The sequence below is a fragment of the Alligator sinensis genome, unplaced genomic scaffold (genome assembly GCF_000455745.1).
Source record: "Alligator sinensis unplaced genomic scaffold, ASM45574v1 scaffold308_2, whole genome shotgun sequence".
Taxonomy (NCBI): Eukaryota; Metazoa; Chordata; order Crocodylia; family Alligatoridae; genus Alligator; species Alligator sinensis.
The window spans coordinates 1365006-1383061 of NW_005842082.1; the positions used below are offsets into that span (position 1 = coordinate 1365006).

Below are 18056 nucleotides of genomic sequence, written 5' to 3' on the forward strand. Positions count from 1 at the left end.
CACAGGAGAAGCCCCTATGGCTACCCTCCCCAGCCCCATTCCCTGCCCAGCCCCAATTTCCTGGTATTTTGAAAAAAAAAAAAAGCCCCATACTCACTGAGTCTGGCAGTGGCAATTGGGGCCTCTGAGGGCTTGTGGCAGAGCTCCTCCTTGCAGTGTGGGGCAGTTGGGGGCAGCAGAGATTGGTCTCCTCTGCCTGGCACCTATGCAGCAGCTGCCCCATGGCGTGGGTACAGCACGGCTTGGCAGGGTGTCACACGCTGTCTGAGAGGTGGGGCAGCTCCACCTGACAGCCCCCCAGCCCCAGCGGGTCCAGCTCCCAGACAGTGCACAGCAGCCTCCAAGCCACACTGCACCTGTGCCATGGGGCAGCTGCTGTGTGCGTGCCAAGTGGGATGGGGAAATCCCCACTACTCTGAGCTGTGTGTCGGGGGGGGAAGGGGGAACTCTGCCATGAGCACCCAGAGGCTCCAGTCACCACTGCTGGAGCCAGTGAGTGAGGGGCTTTAAAAAAAAAAACAAGAAAAAAAGAAGCCCCACACTCACTAGCCGTGGCAGCAGTGATTGGGGCCTCTGGGCACTCATGGCAGAGCCCCCCTGTACAGTGTGGGACAGTGGGGGGCAGCAATCCCTGCTGCCCCACGCTGCCCTGCGCTGCATGGGGGGCTCTACCGTGAGTGCCCAGAGGCCCCAGTCACCACTGCTGCAGCCAATGAGTGCAGGACTTTTTTTTTTCTTAAGTGCCAGGACTAAACTGGGGCCCAGGCAGGGGTTGGGCCAGGCAGGGCAGCCATGGGGACTTCCCCCGTGGCTCCCCCCCACCCCAGGGGAGGCAGGCACAGCTGGAGGAGCCACGGGAGAACTTGCAGCTGCCCGCCTGTGCCTGCCTCTCCCCAGCCAATCCGAATCACTGAATCTCTCTGAATCAGCGCCGTATCTTCCAAAGTCAATTCGGCCAAATCTTCCAAAGCTGATTCATCTGAATCTCCTAATTGAATTACTGCCCTCTGAATTGGCCAAATCCGAATCCAAATTGAATACTTTCCTATTTGCACAAGCCTATAAATCACTGTACCACTATGCCATAGCTGTTTTGAATCAGGTCAGGACCAGGTCAAATGCAACATTTATTTATCACCTGACTGCTAGATATCAAAGTGAAACCTGCAGTAGGAGTGAGATGAAACCGTATCTACAAATTCAGGTGAAATTTTTGAGATGAGAGCTTATTTGCCAAAAATACAGCTTTGAGGCAATAAAGTATTTGTGAACTAGGGTCAAGTTAAGAAAATAGTTTTAAGGAAAAAAGCAATTAAAATACGGAAAAGTCCAAATATTTTATTTTGACTTTTTAAAATAAAACATCTCCATTTTTGACTGAAATAATATTTGGAGGCCAAACTGAATTGAAGTTATTTCTAAAAATAGTAACATGAAAGGGAACATTTAGTTTGACATGAAATTAATTTTTAAGCCTTTAATTGCAATAAGAAAACTTAAATTTTCTTATTTTGGCTCTATTCTACATTTTTTTGAAACTTTATTTCCTCACTCTGGTTCTTGTACTTTCCTCTAAAATATCTGAGTTTAGCCACTTTAAGACACAGGATACCAGCTTTATAGATTGCTATCAATTACCATTTGACTAAGAAAACTACATTAACAACATTATCTAGTTAATTCCCTTAGACTAAAAAAAGATGGTTTTTGCTTCTACTGTGGCTTTGTGGTTCAGAATAATGTTGTCAATGTGGTATTTATTAATTAACTTGGAAAGTTACTTCCCTTTTTAATAAGCCCTAGGAAAAACTGATCTATATGTTACTTTAAGGCTCCCTACCCTTAAGAGACCCTAAATATTTTGTTAAGACTCATTTTAGATTTTAAAAAGTATTATAAATAGTATAATGTAAACCGTTTTTTACTCAGAAAATCCCAGGCCTTGTCAACCTAAGAAATCATTCATAGGTGCAGAGGTTTATACTTCTAAATTGTACTCAAGTTAGACATAAGGCAACACCTGTTTCAGTTGGTATAAATCTTTGGTGTAAATTTGACATAACTTTAATTGGGTTAACCTTGGATCTTGAAAAGATTTTCCCTGATATAGCACAGACCTTTGCCCGTTCTGTTCACAGAACATTCATCTGAATAATTTTCCTTTTAAATCCATTAATAATAACCTGTTATAAATTTTTTGCATGTTGGCTTTCCTTTTCATCTACAGTCATTGCAATTATTGCAAAACCTAGCAGAACCATATTACAGATTAAATCTACTGATCATATGTTCTGTCTTTCTGGCAATGTGACTAAAAATTAGAACTATTTTTATAGAGAAGAACACTAAAAAATGGCACGACTACAGCATGTTACTTTGGAACAATTCACACAGATGCTTCCCTGCTTCTGGCTGAAATTGTAGGTAAGAACATAAAAGTGTTTTTTAAAGGACATCAAATAAATTATTTTGTCAATTGAAGTCAATGAAGCTATGCAGCTGAGGATCTGTCCCTCTTAACTATTCTGTCTGTATTTGTTCTTGTTCTCTGTTTCACACACTGTCCTCAAAATCCTCCATCCTCCTATCTTTCTTCCACTTTCATTCACTCCTATTTACCTTCAGCTTATTCAGTTACTGTCACTGCTCTCCTGGGTTCCAAAGCAGCTAGTACTGTTCATTTCTTTATAGTGCTGTGATGTTCCTGACGCATCACTAATTGATTAGAAGAAGGCCCTATGAATCATGGCCAGAAGAACAGCTAGTGTCTTCACTTCTACGCCCTTCTCAGGCATTAGGATGGAGTGGGGGTGTCAGTTCCAAGATTTTTATATCTCCCTTAACCTTGAGAGTGGAAGCAGCATCTAGATCCGGGCTGTTTAACGCATGGCCCACAGGCCACATGCGGCTTGCAAGGGATCCACACAAGGCCCCTAGTGGCCACCACTGCCCCTTCCTCTGGCTGCAGCAGCAGCCAGGGTCTTGGGACTCTCCCTCCCTCCCACTTCTGCTGCTGCTTGACCTATCTCTGTGGGGCAGCGTGGGATGGCATGGAGCAGTCTGCAATGCCAGGTGAACCAGCAGCCTGATGTGCTCATGCAGTGCTGTGCCCTCAGGGAGCTGTAGATGATGTGGGGCACTGCATCATGCAGTGCAGCAGAGTAAGGCAGCACATGGTGCAGTGGGATGGGGGAACACCCCATCCCATATCTACTTCCCACCCATACGTGTATTGTGTGCAACCTGAGGGGGCACATAGTTCCCATGCTGTTTGGACCCCTCTGCTGCAGCCCTCAGTTGCTGAGAAGTCAGACAACCCTGATCTAAATCTTCTCTACAAGCATCTGGGAAAGCAGTTGCCAGCTCTCATTTTTTTGTATAAAAACTGAGGTGGCTCAAAAAACAACTTGACTCAGGAATCAGAGGCTTTATGGAACACACTAAATAGTGGAGAATTCACAAAGCAATAATGAGCTCCTAGCTTTTACAGTTGCGGAGAAAAGCTTGAAAACTTGAAGCTTGTGAGGACTAAAGGCTTAGAAACAAGACAACAGACAAAATGAACATGACTGTTATTAACTGATTTATTGTACATCATTATTTTAAGCCAAATTCAACTAGGGAATCACACATATCTTTTTCTTCCCCTATGAACCTTCTAACAGCCTTGGAGAGGGAACAAAAGATAGGCTCTTCATTCACCCATTTTGACTTAATGGGGAGAAGACTCTGCTTGGGTCTCAGACCCTCCTCCATCAGACCAAGAGAATAAAATCTCTTGCAAGAGAAGCTCTCCAGCACAGGAAGCAGACCTCAGTTTAGGGGTAATTTTCTGTGAATCAATAAAGGAATACTTACCTGTTTGTAGTTATTAGAATATGGAATCTTAGAGGGTTGGAAGGGACCTCAGAAGGTCATCTAGTCCAACACCCTGCTCAAAGCAGGACCATCCCCAACTAGATCATCCCAGCCAAAACTTTGTCAAGCTGGGTCTTAAAAAACGTCATGGATGGAGAGTCCACAACCACTTTGGGTAGCCTGTTCAGGTGCTTTACTACCCTCCTAGTAAAAACATTTTCCTAATATTTTACTTAATTTTTTCCTTGCTGCAGCTTGAGACTATTGCTCCTTGTTCTGTCACCTGCCACCATTGAGAACAGTCTAGCTCCATCCTCTCTGGAACCACCTTTCAGGTACCTGAGGGCTGCTATTAAATCCCCTCAGTCTTCTCTTGTTCAGACTACATAAACCCAGTTCTCTCAGCCTCTCCTCCTAAGTTATGTGCCCCAGGCCCCAACCATTTTTGTTGCCCTTCACCGGACTCTCTCCAATTTGTCCACATCCTTTTTGGAGTAGGGAGCCAAACACTGGACAAAGTACTCTTTATGTGGCTTCACCAGTGCTGAATAGAGGGGAATAATTACTTTCCTTGATTTCCAGGTTACGTTTCTACTAATGCAGCCCAGTAAGCTGTTAGTTTTCTTTGCAACAAGGGCACACTGTAGGCTTACATTTAGCATATCGTCCAGGTCCTTTTCTACAGAGCTGCTGCTTAGCCAGTTAGTTCCAAGCCTGTAGCAGTGCATGGGATTGTTCTGTCCTAAGTGCAGGACTTCGCACTTGTCCTTATTGAACCTCATGAGATTTCTTTTGGTCCAACCCTCCAATTTGTCAAGGTCTCTCTGAATCCTAGCTGTACCCTCCAGTGTATCTACTACTTTCCCCAGTTTGGTGTCATCAGCAAACTTGTTGGGGGTGCATGCACTTATGAAGATAGTGAACAAAACTAACCCCAGGACCAACCCCTGGGGCATTCCACTTGATACCAGCTACCATTAATCAAGTAATCAAGCCATTGAATACTATTTTTTGAGCCTGACAATCCAGCTAGTTTTCTATCCACCTTACAGTCCATTCATCCAACCCACAATTCCTTAGCTTGCCTGCAAGATTGCTGTGGGAGATCATATCAAAATCCTTCCTAAAGTCAAGGTATATCACATCCACTGCTCTCCTTGCCTCCACAGAGCCAGTCATCTTGTCACAGAAGGCATTCAGGTTGGTCAGGTATGACTAGCCCATGGTGAATCCACGCTGACTGCTCCTATTCACCTTCTCCTCCAAGTGCTTTCAAATATATTCCTTGAGTATCTGCTCCATGATTTTTCTAGGGACTGAGGTGAGGCTGACCAATCTGTAGTTTCCCATATCCTCCTGCTTGCCTTTATTCAACATGAGCCCTATATGTGCCATTTTCCAGTCATCCAGGACCTCTCTTAACCACCATGAGTTTTAAAAAATAATGGCCAGTGGCTCCATTAACTTCCAGTGACTTCCATATTGGCCAACTCCTTCACCGCCCACAGTGCATCACATCTGGCCCCATAGCCTTGGGCACATCCAGCTTTTCTAAACAGTTCCTAACCTGTTCTTTTGCCACTGTTGGCTGCTTACCTCTTGCTTGAACTGTGCTGCCAGGTGCAGTAGTCTGGTGGCTTACCTGGCCTGTGAAGACAGAGATAAAAAAGCAGTGAGTACTTCAGCCTTTTCCACGTTATTTGTCACTAGGTTGCTTCCCCATTCAATAAGGGACCCACACTTTCCTTGATCTTCCTCTTGTTGCTGATGTACTTGTAGAAACCCTTTTTGTTACCTTTCTCTTCCTTTGCTAGCTGCAACTTCAATAGTGCTTTGACCTTCCTGATTTCACCCCTGCATAGTCTTATACTCCTCCCTAGTTGTTTGTCCAAGTTTCAACTTCATGTAAGCTTTTTTTTTTTGTGTTTTAGCTCACTGAAGAGTTTCCTGCTAAGCCAAGATGGTCTTTTGCCATGTTTGCTAGTCTTCCTGTTCATCAGGGTGGTTTATTCCTGCTCCCTCCGTAAGATTTCTTTAAAGCACAGCAAGTTCTCCTGGACTCATTTCCCCCTCAGGCTGGCCTGCTCATCAGTTCCCTGAGTAAGTCAAATTCTGCTTTTCTAAAGTCCAGGATCCTTACTCTGCTGCTCTCCTTCCTTCCTTTCCTCAGGACTGTGAACTCAGTCATCTTGTGGTTGCTGCTGCCCAAACTGCGATCCACTTCTACGTTCCCCACCAGTTCTTCCCTGTTTGTGAGGACAGCCCCTAGTTGGTCTCTCCAACATTTGCTCCAGGAAGGAGCACTCTCCAAAAACTTCCTGGATTGCCTGCGCACTGGTGTATTGCTCTCCCAGCAGATGTTGGGGTGACTGAAGTCCCCTATGAGAACTGAGGCCTGTGATTTGGAAACTTTCACTAACTATCTGAAGAGGCTTCATCTACCTCGTCCTCCTACTCTGGTGGTCTGTAGCAGACACCGCTCACAATAGCACCTGTGTTGCTCTCCCCTCTAACCCTAACCGTGACTTTCAGTTTGATACTGGAGCTCTGAGCAATCATACAGATCTTTTACATAAAGCAAAACTCCAACTCCTCTTCTCCCCTGCCTGTCCTTCCCGAACAGTTTATACCCATCCATGACAGTGCTCCAGTCATGCTATCCCACCAAGTCTCTGTTATTCCAATGAGATAATAGTTCTGTGACTTTGTGAAGACTTCCAACTCTTCCTTCTTATTTTCCAGGCTCTGTGCATTCATGTACAGGCATCTGAGGTAACTAGCCAATTGCTCTACTTTCTCAGGAAGAATGAAAAAGTGCTTCCCTTATTGCCCTCTTCTGCTTATGTATCCCCCAAGTCACCCACTCCCCAGCTTACCTCAGGGCTTTGGTTTCTATCCCTTGGTAAGCCTAGTTTAAAACCCTCCTCAGCAGGTTAGTAAGCCTGTCTGGAAAGATCCTCTTCGTTTTCTTTGTCAGGTGGATTATATCTCTTCCTAGCAATCCTTCTTGGAACAGCATCCCATGGTCAAAAAAGCCAAAGCGCTGCTGGTGATACCTTCTGCACATCCATACATAGATCTACAGGATACATCTGCTTCTGCCTTCTTGACCAGAAGGATCAAGAAGAACACCACCCGAGCCCCTGCCCCCTTCACTCTTGCACCCAGAGCCCTGTAGTCACTTGTTGCTCTAGTCAGGGTTCCCCCTGGCAGTATCATTGGTGCTCACATGGATGATCAGCATGGGATAGTAGTCAGAGGGCCAGATGAGTCCCAGTAATTCCTCCATTACATCCCAAATCTGGACTCCTGGCAAGTATCAGACCTCCTGAGCCAACAGGTCAGGTCAACAAATGGATGTCTCTGTCCCCTGCAGAAGGGAGTCTCCAACCACTGCCACTCATCGTTTCCTCTTTGTGGCAGTGGTTCAGATCCTCCCAACTTGGGGGAGTACTGGCCTGGTGTCTTCTGCTGACAGAATGTGCTCATTTTCATCTGTAGCTAGGGCTTCATATCTGTTTTCCAGGCAAACCACTGCAGGTGTGGATGAAGAGTTCTGCTTGCTGCCAGAGGTCACCAGCTTCCAACTTCCTGGGAGTCCATATTCTCTTCCTTCTCCAGCGCTGCCTCTGGCAGTCCTTCTGCAGTCCTAGAGGTTCTCCAGCATCAAACTGATGAACTCCTCATGGTGGTGGATGCTTCAGGGCCTCACCACCACCTCCTATGGTTCTTTTGCCTGCTCCATGAAGCATACCACCAGGAGGCACTCCCACATCTGGCTGTCACTGGAAGGAACCTGCGAGCTTCAGTCTCCACAGTACCCAGATGGGACCTGGGTAGATGCCTTGACAGTGGGTAATCCTACCTGGAGAGATACTTCAGAGGTGCAAGCAGAGGAAGAGCTGGGAGTGGCAGTGGCTCTAGCATTGTGAGGTCCTCCAGCCATTTCTCTGGGTCTCTAAAAGCCACTGCCTGTCTCTTTCTGCCCCTCTCTCCAAGCAGACCTTCCCTGGCAAACTCCCCTGTAAGCTGGTCTGTTCACTGCTCCCTGGTCCTGAAAGGTTCCCTGTTCCCTGCTAACCTGCTTCCTCTCACCAAGCTTACAGTGAGAGAGGGAGTTTCCAGGCAAACTTCCTAGTGAATTCCCCACTTGCTCTAGTCCCTAATTAAACAAGAGACTTAACTATTGATCAAAGTGCTGAGTTTTGGCAATGAATATCTAGGTTAGTTATGTCTTTACTAGGTTAAATAAAGAAATATCTTACTTTAAAGGCTCCCCTTTCAAGAAGTGGGTGGCAAACTGCTTGTGAACTGAGCTTGTTGCTGTCCCTAGTCACTCAGGAAGTCTCCTTTTATACTTTCCTGGGCCTGCACTGGCTCTGTCCCCTTGTTATGGCTTTTGTCAGACACAGGCAGCAATCACCCAGCAGGCAGTCAGCTAGCAGCACTCCCAGCTGCTCACAGCATATGCCAAAACACACAACCCACCAAACAAACACTCAGCAAGCCCTGGCTCACTTACCTTCCAGGAGCAGGATCTGGTGCCTAATACCTGGCTCTTCTTCCTCTTCCCTTTCCCCCTCTTGCTCCCAGCAGAGTGCTTGCAAACTGTTGCAATGGTTTTACTGATTCCTGTTGTCCACAGGTGAATGTTTTACTGCTTTGTTTTTATATGATTTTCATCTTTTTTGACCAAGATTTATCAGCACACTCAAAGACACTCTTCACATGACCTCAAAGTAACTTCCAGGCTAAACACAGACTGTTAAAAAGTCCGAGGCTGAATTGATTCAATCTCCGCAGGTTAGCCTAAGCTGTGTAGATTGAACCAATAAGCGAGTGAACTCACATTTACTTTTTATTCTGAAAATGCAGCCATATGCCTGCAGTGACCCAGGCCAAAAGCCAGAGGGTGCTAGAGCACGCTTCCCTGCTCGGTTGGAGCAGACAGTTTGGGCAAACGCTAGCCTACCCACCCTGAGAGGTACAAAGCATCTTGGGATGCTGGGGAACTATAAGGTAACTTGAATCTGGAGGGAATCTTAGACAGAAATTCAATAAATCAATTTAATTTAAATCATTTAAGTCTGATACTATATCCATCCAGGTTTATCTTAAACTGTTTTTGGCCATTTTGAAAGTGGTTTATGTGCATTGAATGTCTGTTGTGTTATAGATTTGAACCAGTTTCTGATCACTTATACTGACTTATGTGTAATTTCTGTCCCTAGCCTCAAAGTTTTTTCCATGCTTTTGTACACAGAAGCAAGTCCAGCCATGTGATTTACAAATATAGATGCCATGTGAATATACAAATCTAAATGCAGAACTGAAGCTGAACTAGCTTTCTTACCAATTTCCAGTGGCCCAGCACTGGAAAGTCTGTGTAAGGCCATCTGTAGAGAACTTGATCCTAGAATTATGATGTCCAAATGCCAAGTTTGCACATACAAATCCAGTGATGCTACCAGCTTTTTGTTTTCATGAGCACCAAATTCACCCTTAATCCTTTTTGAAAACCAAGTTAAAAAATGAATGCTTATTTGAATTGAACTCTTTTGACAGTGGATTTTTATGAATGGTGTATACATATAGTGCATGTAGAATATATTCTTGGCTCTTTTCCTAGTGTCATGATCCTTAAAGCATGTAAACTTTTGTGACTGTGACTTTTAGCAGAACATGTGAAAAGGGAAATTATCTTTCAATCTGAAAATAACTTCTTTCCTAACTACAATATGGAGATTCAATTCAAAATAACACATACTACCAAAATGTTGGCAACTTAAATGTAAAGCAGTAGGTAAATGCTTAAGTAATTTGCTGAATCATGGCCCTAATAGTTCAGTCATGCACAAATACTTCATTTATTTGTACAATTATCATCATTACACATACAGATGTAGGTGCATAATGGTGTGCTCATTTTGTCATATGAATCCTCAATTTCCCTTTCTCAAAATCTGTTGCTTGTTTTTGGTTAAAGGGCTAACATAAAAAATAAAAACAAGTCAATGGAGTAACTAGGGCAGTAGTGTAACTAAGGCGGGGTAAATGGGACACCAGTATGGCCCATGTCTCCCCAGGAGTCCCTCAGATGCAGTAGTCTGAGTCTCTGCTGCTGCCTAAGTGGAGAGAGTGCTGTCAGGAAAGACTCTATAGCCCCTCTGCTCCCTGCTCTGCTCCCCCTCCACTGTCCAGTAATCAACACAGTCTACCACCACTACCACCTGTTACCCAGAAACAGAAAATACTTGCTACACCTCTGCACCAGAGGTTGATTTGGCTTCTGATTTTTATCTGTTATTGTATAAAATCTTGGACCTAAAGACATCTTGGCCTCAGTCTTATGTAGCCTGCAAGGGCATGGACTCTGCAACCCTTACCCCGTATGGACTTCTTTATTAAATTTACACTTGCCAGTGGCTCATAACATGCTGACAAGCCATGCCTCTTGACAATGGCTGATTTTTACAGTACTGAATAAGTGATGCTGTGTTTTGAGGATGCAGGTTATGGAATTTACCTTTATTTTAAGGACAAACTACATTTTAAACCAAACATGAGATTTGTATGATATGTTTGTGGTATAAAGTGACACTGGTGAACAAGACATCAAGGAAAAGATGGCTTCTGCTTCCAGTAGTTTTCAGCAAGACCCCTGTTCAGCAGTGTATCCATATTCATCACAGCACTTAAGCATATGCTAGGTTTAGGTATGTGCCTACTTTAAGTCTTGCGGAAGTCCATGGAAATATGTGCCAAAGGTTAGGTGTGTAAGTGCTGTGCTGAATAGGGATGGTCTTAAGAACAAGCCTAAATGTTTTCTTGTATTGGAGGCTTGGCAGACAAAGACTGCATGAGAACATACATCTATGTCAGTACTGCTTCCACAGTGATCCTGGGACCACTCCTGAGAAACAAGCCCAGCCCCCTGGCTCCTACTCTGCATATGCCAAACTGAAAAAATACCAGATATGTCCTGGGCTGCCCTCAGGTGCATACTTGAGAGAAATCTTGAAAGCATCCCTGGGCACTTGCTTTTTGATGGAAGTCTTACTATTGTCCATAGCTTGATGGAAGCTCACGTAGGTTCCTAGCTGTTCCTAGCCTGTGTTACAGGCCCTCCATCTAACTCAGGAGGTGCACAGTCCCACCAGGAGAAATACCTTGTTAGACCTGGTCCTGGCCACAAGCGACGACCTGGTGAGGGGACTGTGGGTGCTCGATCACCTGGGCAATAGCAATCATTGCCTGTTTGAATTCACCATCCAGCTCAGGGTGGCAAAGGCCTGCAGTAAGACAGCAGCTCTGGGTTTCAGGAGGGCGGATTTCAATGAGCTAAGGAGACTAGTTGAGGAGGCACTGAGGTCCCGAAGGGGTGCAGAGTTGGGAGTCCAAGAAGAGAGGTTGTTCCTGAAGGAGACGATCCTCCAGGCCCAAAGGCTGGCAATCCCAACATGGATCAAAGGGGGCAAGAGTGCTCAAAAGCCCCCATGGCTCACCAAAAGCATCTAGGAATGTCTCAAAGCTAAAAAGGAGGCATGCACCCAATGGAAGGGAGGGGCCATCACCAGGGAGGACTATACCTCCATTGCTCGGGATTGTAGGGGGGGCTGTTAGGAAGGCCAAGGCAGAGATGGAACTGGGACTAGCAACCCTGATCAAGGATAACAAGGAATCCTTTTTTAAATACATAGAGGGTAAAAAGGTTCTGGGTAATGTGGGGCCTTTGCAGGATATGCTTGGAAATCTGGTGGTCTCCTCACCAGACAGCAAAGCTAATCTATTTAACAATTTCTTTGCCTCCATTTTTCTGAGCAGGGACCAGGTCATCCCCCACTCTGGGATCCCCGATGGTCCCAGGGGAGGCACAGCCAGGCCCAGGGTCAGAGAGGACCTAGTCAGGGAACTTCTGGTGGGACTGGACATGTTCAAATCAGCTGGTCCTGACGATCTCCACCCCAGAGTGCTGAGGGAATTAGCAGAGGTCATTGCAGAACTCCTGGCACAACTTTACGAGCACTTGTGGGCTCTGGTGAGGTGGAACTAACTGGCTAAGCAGCAGCTCTGTAGAAAAGGACCTGAACAATATTCTAAATGTGAGCCTACAGTGTGCCCTTGTTGCAAAGAAAACTAACAGCTTACTGGGCTGCATTAGTAGAAACGTAACCAGGAAATCAAGGAAAGTGATTATTCCCCTCTATTCAGCACTGGTGAAGCCACATCAGGAGTACTTTGTCCAGTGTTTGGCTCCCTACTCCAGAAAGGATGTGGACAAATTGGAGAGAGTCCGGTGAAGGGCAACAAAAATGGTTGGGGCCTGGGGCACAACTTAGGAGGAGAGGCTGAGAGAACTGGGTTTATGTAGTCTGAACAAGAGAAGACTGAGGGGATTTAATAGCAGCCCTCAGGTACCTGAAAGGTGGTTCCAGAGAGGATGGAGCTAGACTGTTCTCAATGGTGGCAGGTGACAGAACAAGGAGCAATAGTCTCAAGCTGCAGCAAGGAAAAAATTAAGTAAAATATTAGGAAAATGTTTTTACTAGGAGGGTAGTAAAGCACCTGAACAGGCTACCCAAAGTGGTTGTGGACTCTCCATCCATGACGTTTTTTAAGACCCAGCTTGACAAAGTTTTGGCTGGGATGATCTAGTTGGGGATGGTCCTGCTTTGAGCAGGGTGTTGGACTAGATGACCTTCTGAGGTCCCTTCCAACCCTCTAAGATTCCATATTCTAATAACTACAAACAGGTAAGTATTCCTTTATTGATTCACAGAAAATTACCCCTAAACTGAGGTCTGCTTCCTGTGCTGGAGAGCTTCTCTTGCAAGAGATTTTATTCTCTTGGTCTGATGGAGGAGGGTCTGAGACCCAAGCAGAGTCTTCTCCCCATTAAGTCAAAATGGGTGAATGAAGAGCGATGCAGGCAGTGGGATCCTCCAGGGCTCAATCCTCGGGCCCGCACTGTTCAACATCTTCATCAGCGACTTTGACGAGGGGGTGAAAAGCACCTTGTTCAAATTCGCAGATGACACTAAGATGTGGGGAGAAGTGGGCATGCTAGACAGGAGGGACCAGTTGCAATTGGATCTGGACAGGTTACAGGGGTGGGTGGATGAGAATAAGATGTGATTCAATACCGACAAGTGCAGGGTACTGCACCTAGGGAGAAAGAACCAGCAGCATACCTACAGGCTGGGGAACTCCCTTCTCATCAGCACAAAGGCAGAAAAGGATCTTGGAGTCATTATAGACTCCAAGATGAGCGTGGGCTGCCAATATGGGGACGCAGTCAGGAAGGCTAACCACACCGTGTCATGCATCCACAGATGCATCACGAGCAGGTCCAAGGAGGTGATCCTCCCCCTCTATATGACATTGGTCAGGCCACAGTTGGAGTACTGCATCCAGTTCTGGGCACCACACTTCAGGAGGGATGTGGACAACATCAAGAGGGTCCAGAGGAGGGCCACTGTCATGATCAGGGGGCAGCAGGGCAGGCCCTATGAGGAGAGGCTACAAGACCTGAACCTGTTCAGCCTCCACAAGAGAAGGTTGAGCGGGGATCTGGTGGCTGTCTATAAAATGGCCAAGGGAGACCAGCAGGCAATGGGAGAGTCCCTGTTCCCCCAAGCACTACTGGGAGTAACAAGGAATAATGGCCATGAGTTGATGGAGAGTAGATTCAGGCTAGATATAAGGAGGCGCTGCTTCCCAGTCAGGGTGGCTAGGATCTGGAACCAACTTCCAAGGGAAGTGGTGCTGGCTCCTACCCTGGGGGTCTTTAAAAAGAAAGACACCTTGCCGGGGTTGTTTGACCCCAGCATTCTTTCCTGCCCATTGCAGGGGGGCAGGGACTTGATGATCTGCGCAGGTCCCTTCCGACCCTACCAACTATGAAACTATGAAACCATGAAACTATTACTGTAGAGGTAGTGTAAACATACCCTAAGAGACTTAGAAGCTTGTGCAGACTTAAAGTGTCATCTGCCTTAAAGAAATAAGGGAACTTTGAATTGTTAGGACAAGCTTTTGGGTAGGGGGATGGGATTTAGCAAATTTGGAAAGTTGTCTTTTTTGGTGGTGATTATGGCTGCAAAGAAAATGACAGACTGAGAGTACTATGTTTTTTCACATACTCCGTGCCCTCAAATAAAATGTACACCTTGTTTTTGGAAGGCAGAATTTAGAAAAAAAGATTTTTTTCAGTCACAGTGAACTGTATGAGATCTATATATCCAGGAAGTGCAGCATCTCAGGGGACAGCGTGAGACAGCATGAACTTCCTGGTGTGGCAGGACAGCAAAAACTAGGACCCAAACCCTTGTGAGGAAAGTAGAAAGACTGTTACTTTTTTACTGTAAATAGGTCTTTCTTGTGATTTGAAAACAACTTTATTATTTACAGGAATATTTTACAGGAATTATTTACAGGAATAAACATACTCATCAAGATACTACAGACTACATGTAGCAGCTCACTTGCCTGAACCAGCTCAACTGCTGCTTCAGGCACAAATTACAGTGCTCAGCAAATAGCTACTGCAAATTCCTTAGCAGCCGTGAGAGGGTTAACACAGGAGTCCACCCTTTCTACTTACTGGACTATAAAGAAGTAGCATCCATATTGGCAGACACTAGAAGACAGCATCTCCATGGTTTTATTTCTCCATGCTTCTATTCCAGGGAAAAAAGTCAGCTTCCCCAGTTAGACATGCACGCCAATTTTGGAGGCCTGATTTTTTGGGGGAAAGTGCATGTGGTTGACAAATAAATATGGAATAGCTGTCATACTCATCTATTAACATTTTAGTAATAACAGAATAGCAGCACCTATGATTAATTGATTCTTCCTGGCTGTTCTGGAAAACATGCAATAAAAATAAATAAATAAAAGCTCTTGGGGTAGTCCATGGAAAATCCAGGCACAATTGCATTCTGGCCTTTGTCCCAGATGGGATTGAGATTGGAGGTGGGGGCTGGGGAGGGAGAGGAGTGGAGGAAAAGTCTCAGAAACAAAGGGTTTACAATACCATAGGTCCAGAAGCCAAGCTGGGGTTACAGTACCAGGCATCAGTCTAAATCCAGTGTCATATGCCAGGGGAATCAAGTGAGTCTATGGTCAAGACAGGCCAAAGGTCAGGAGCTAAGGAACCCAATATGCAAAATGAGGTCAGCAGTATCGGTGGGATAGGATTAAAGCACAGGCAGGGCAGAGATGAGATACAAGTAGGAGTTCAGAGTTCTCAGCAGTCCAGGACAGGAGTGGGAATACCAGAGCTGGGCACAGAAGAGATACTAGAAGTATTCTTGCAGGAACAAAGGAAGTGGGAGGGTTTTATAGCCCTCCCATCAGGGCCTTGAGGCTCCCATTGGTTCCTCTAGGTCACGTGACCCCCCCACTGAGAGCCTCAAGGGAGTGGCCGGGGAGCTAGCCAGCCGGCCAGCCAGCCAGTTGTTTGGTGGTGCTGCAGCCTAGGCCTTTGCCTAGGAGCCAGAAGACCTAGGTTTGAATCCCAGGGGTCCTGGGAGTCTTTCTACAAAGTGGATACACAGTGTCCTGAAAGGGACAGAGAAGTGAGTTATGACCCCCACCTGATATCCATAATAAAGCTGGCTTACAGGTATGTGGCTGTATGCCACAACAGATTGTATTGTCATACATCCTCTGCCCATGGGCTGGACTGTTCTCCCTGGAGTAATGTTGTGTTGCATTGTGGAGTATGTTGGCTGTGAATTTAGGACCCAGAGGCCTTGTTCCACTGGGGAGCCATCCTCAGACCGACCACAACCTTTCCATTTGATAATAGGCAAATATATTGATATACAGCGATAACAGAAAAGAAGCAATACAAATAATCAAGCAAGTCTATATATCTACCAAATTTTAGGGCTATCATCAGAGTCAAAGTAAACTGGCCAGGACACAGTCTTCACTCTGAGGCGCTCTCATAGGTGTCAGATGTCAGCAGTCTGGAGGGGGGATACCAAGGCCCACAACTCCCTCCAGTGGGGTGGATGAGATGGGCTGGTTGTGTGCCCTTTGTCCATGGTGGCCTCGGAGACCCTTCCCTGGGGACGGAGGAGGGATTGGAAGGAATGAGGAGGGATGAGGGAGGGACCTTTTGTTACTCTCAAGTCTCTGTTTTTGTATTCTCCTTCCCTCCTGATTACTCTTGATCCGTGTCTACCTCTGGTTGGTCCCTCTGTGTGGTTGTCATACATCCATATAGCTTATCACATGCACGCATACTAATTTGGTCCTTCCGGGCCTTCTTCTAATTTGGTCTGTTCCCCCAAACCTGGGACTTAGCCCACCCTCACCCTGCTTTGGGGCCTTGTTAGCTGGTGCCACTTTTATCTCATGTTATGGAACAGTATGGTATATACTCCCTCTGTTCCCAAGCTGATTTCCAGACTGTGTGTCCTTGTTGGCCTTGCTGTATTAGACAGCCTGTCTGCTTCCAAGGCTGGAGAAACTGTGTAACTGTGTGACCCAGACTCTTAGAAATCAATCAACCCCTGCTGCCTATCCTGAACCATACTAATGCATATATTTATACCTCTAAGCCAATTCCCACAAAATAAACCTTTAAATACCATTTCTAAGCCAACAAAGTATGGCTAACACAATCTAGCTCTAAGTTTGTAGAAATGAGTATTATGATAGTACTATCACATATATTTCTTATTGTCTTCTCTAAATATTTTGCTTTGAGATAAATAAAACAAAACATCCTATTAGATTGTCTCAACCTAAAGATGAGGAAAAGAACATCAGCACTGTTCAAGCTGAAGTGAAGTTATTTAGGATCAAATTTATTATTTTGATTTTAAATGAAAGCCTTAATAACAGCCTGTGTTGAAAACCAATGATTTTTGAGTTTTATTCTTTTGTACATCTCGCAGATAAATTTGGTCAGCGAGCATATGTTGGCAAAGTTTGCATGGATATTAATAACGCTGTTCCAGAATACAAGGAAACCACTGATGATTCTGTCAAGGACACAGAAAGGTAAAATGATTATACTGATAGCATCATTTTGAGAAATTAGGCATCCTATTTTTTAATGTGAAATGGAGTCAGACAAGTTAAGGCTTAACATACACTTTATTCAATTGAAAATAGACCAAATTTCCTCTCTCATCAATTATTCTTCAGAATAATGATACTTACTTCAGTGGAATTATCCCTAATTTACAGTTGGGCAAATGGATGAATATTAACTCCACATACTGTGTATATACATATACTTTCAATGAGTCCTCTGACAAAAAACTGTAGGTTTAACATCAAGGTTATGACATTGTACTGAATTAGATGGGGTCATTTGGAAGCCATATTCTGATAATTCACAAGCACGCACATAATTTGGCTTTTAAGAATAGTCACACACATATTTGGGTGTTTGCAGAATCAGGGCATAAAGAGACAATCTGATAACACACTGCACAGTGGTATTAACATCCTATGGCATGAAGGTGGAATTGCTACATTATTTTGCAGGCCATGCTGAGTAAAATACCAGTAAAACCTATTTATTGCTACAGATCATCAGGGATTTTAAATGACATATATTTAAAGAAATGTTATTTTTAACATTAGTAACTATGATCATTTTTATTTCCCTTTGCTTGTGATCCTAGGTTTCCTTAATACTACCACTTCTTAGAGTGACAGAGCCTTTAGTTCTAGTATGATTTAAGCATTTCAAAATGCCCTAAAATAGATTTTCTGTAGTGCCCCATGGTGTGTCTGAGATCCAATACCTTGTGATGACATTAATAATGAATGCTCTACAGCTTTGAAGACAGGCGTTTCAGATCTCTTGGATACAAGACGTATGTCCTGCTGGGAAAGTTTGTCTCTGTGATGCCTGATGCCTAGCTACCTGCCGTAGGAGATATTCTACTTTTTTGGTGAAGAAGGACACATTTCTTTGGCAGGTTCACTTATGATTTTTTAAATGGCTGCTACCTGACAGTTGCTCAGGGTCTTGGACTATTGTAAGGGATCCTGGCAGAGGTGAATTAGGGCCAGCGTGCAGGTGAGGAAGTCAAATGATTCACATTAATTCCCAGACAAGGTTTTTTACCCATTTAATATGAGGTGAAAAGCTCTTCATCTTGGAATCAAGTATGAGGCGGGTGGGGGTGGGGGGCACACATCTGCTCTGGCTCTGGCCTAGGGTTGGG

General features: G+C 45.0%; 1 protein-coding gene across 4 annotated transcripts in view; it reads left to right on the top strand.

Annotated features, from left to right (window-relative positions):
- GDA (guanine deaminase) overlaps nucleotides 1-18056 on the top strand; it is a 72099-nt gene that overhangs the window by 29814 nt on the left and 24229 nt on the right. For all 4 annotated transcript variants that reach the window (XM_014520066.2, XM_025204455.1, XM_025204457.1 and 1 more), the window contains 2 exons: nucleotides 2337-2424; nucleotides 16770-16875. In XM_014520066.2, the coding sequence (XP_014375552.1) occupies nucleotides 2337-2424; nucleotides 16770-16875 (194 nt within the window). The remainder of the gene's footprint in view (nucleotides 1-2336; nucleotides 2425-16769; nucleotides 16876-18056) is intronic.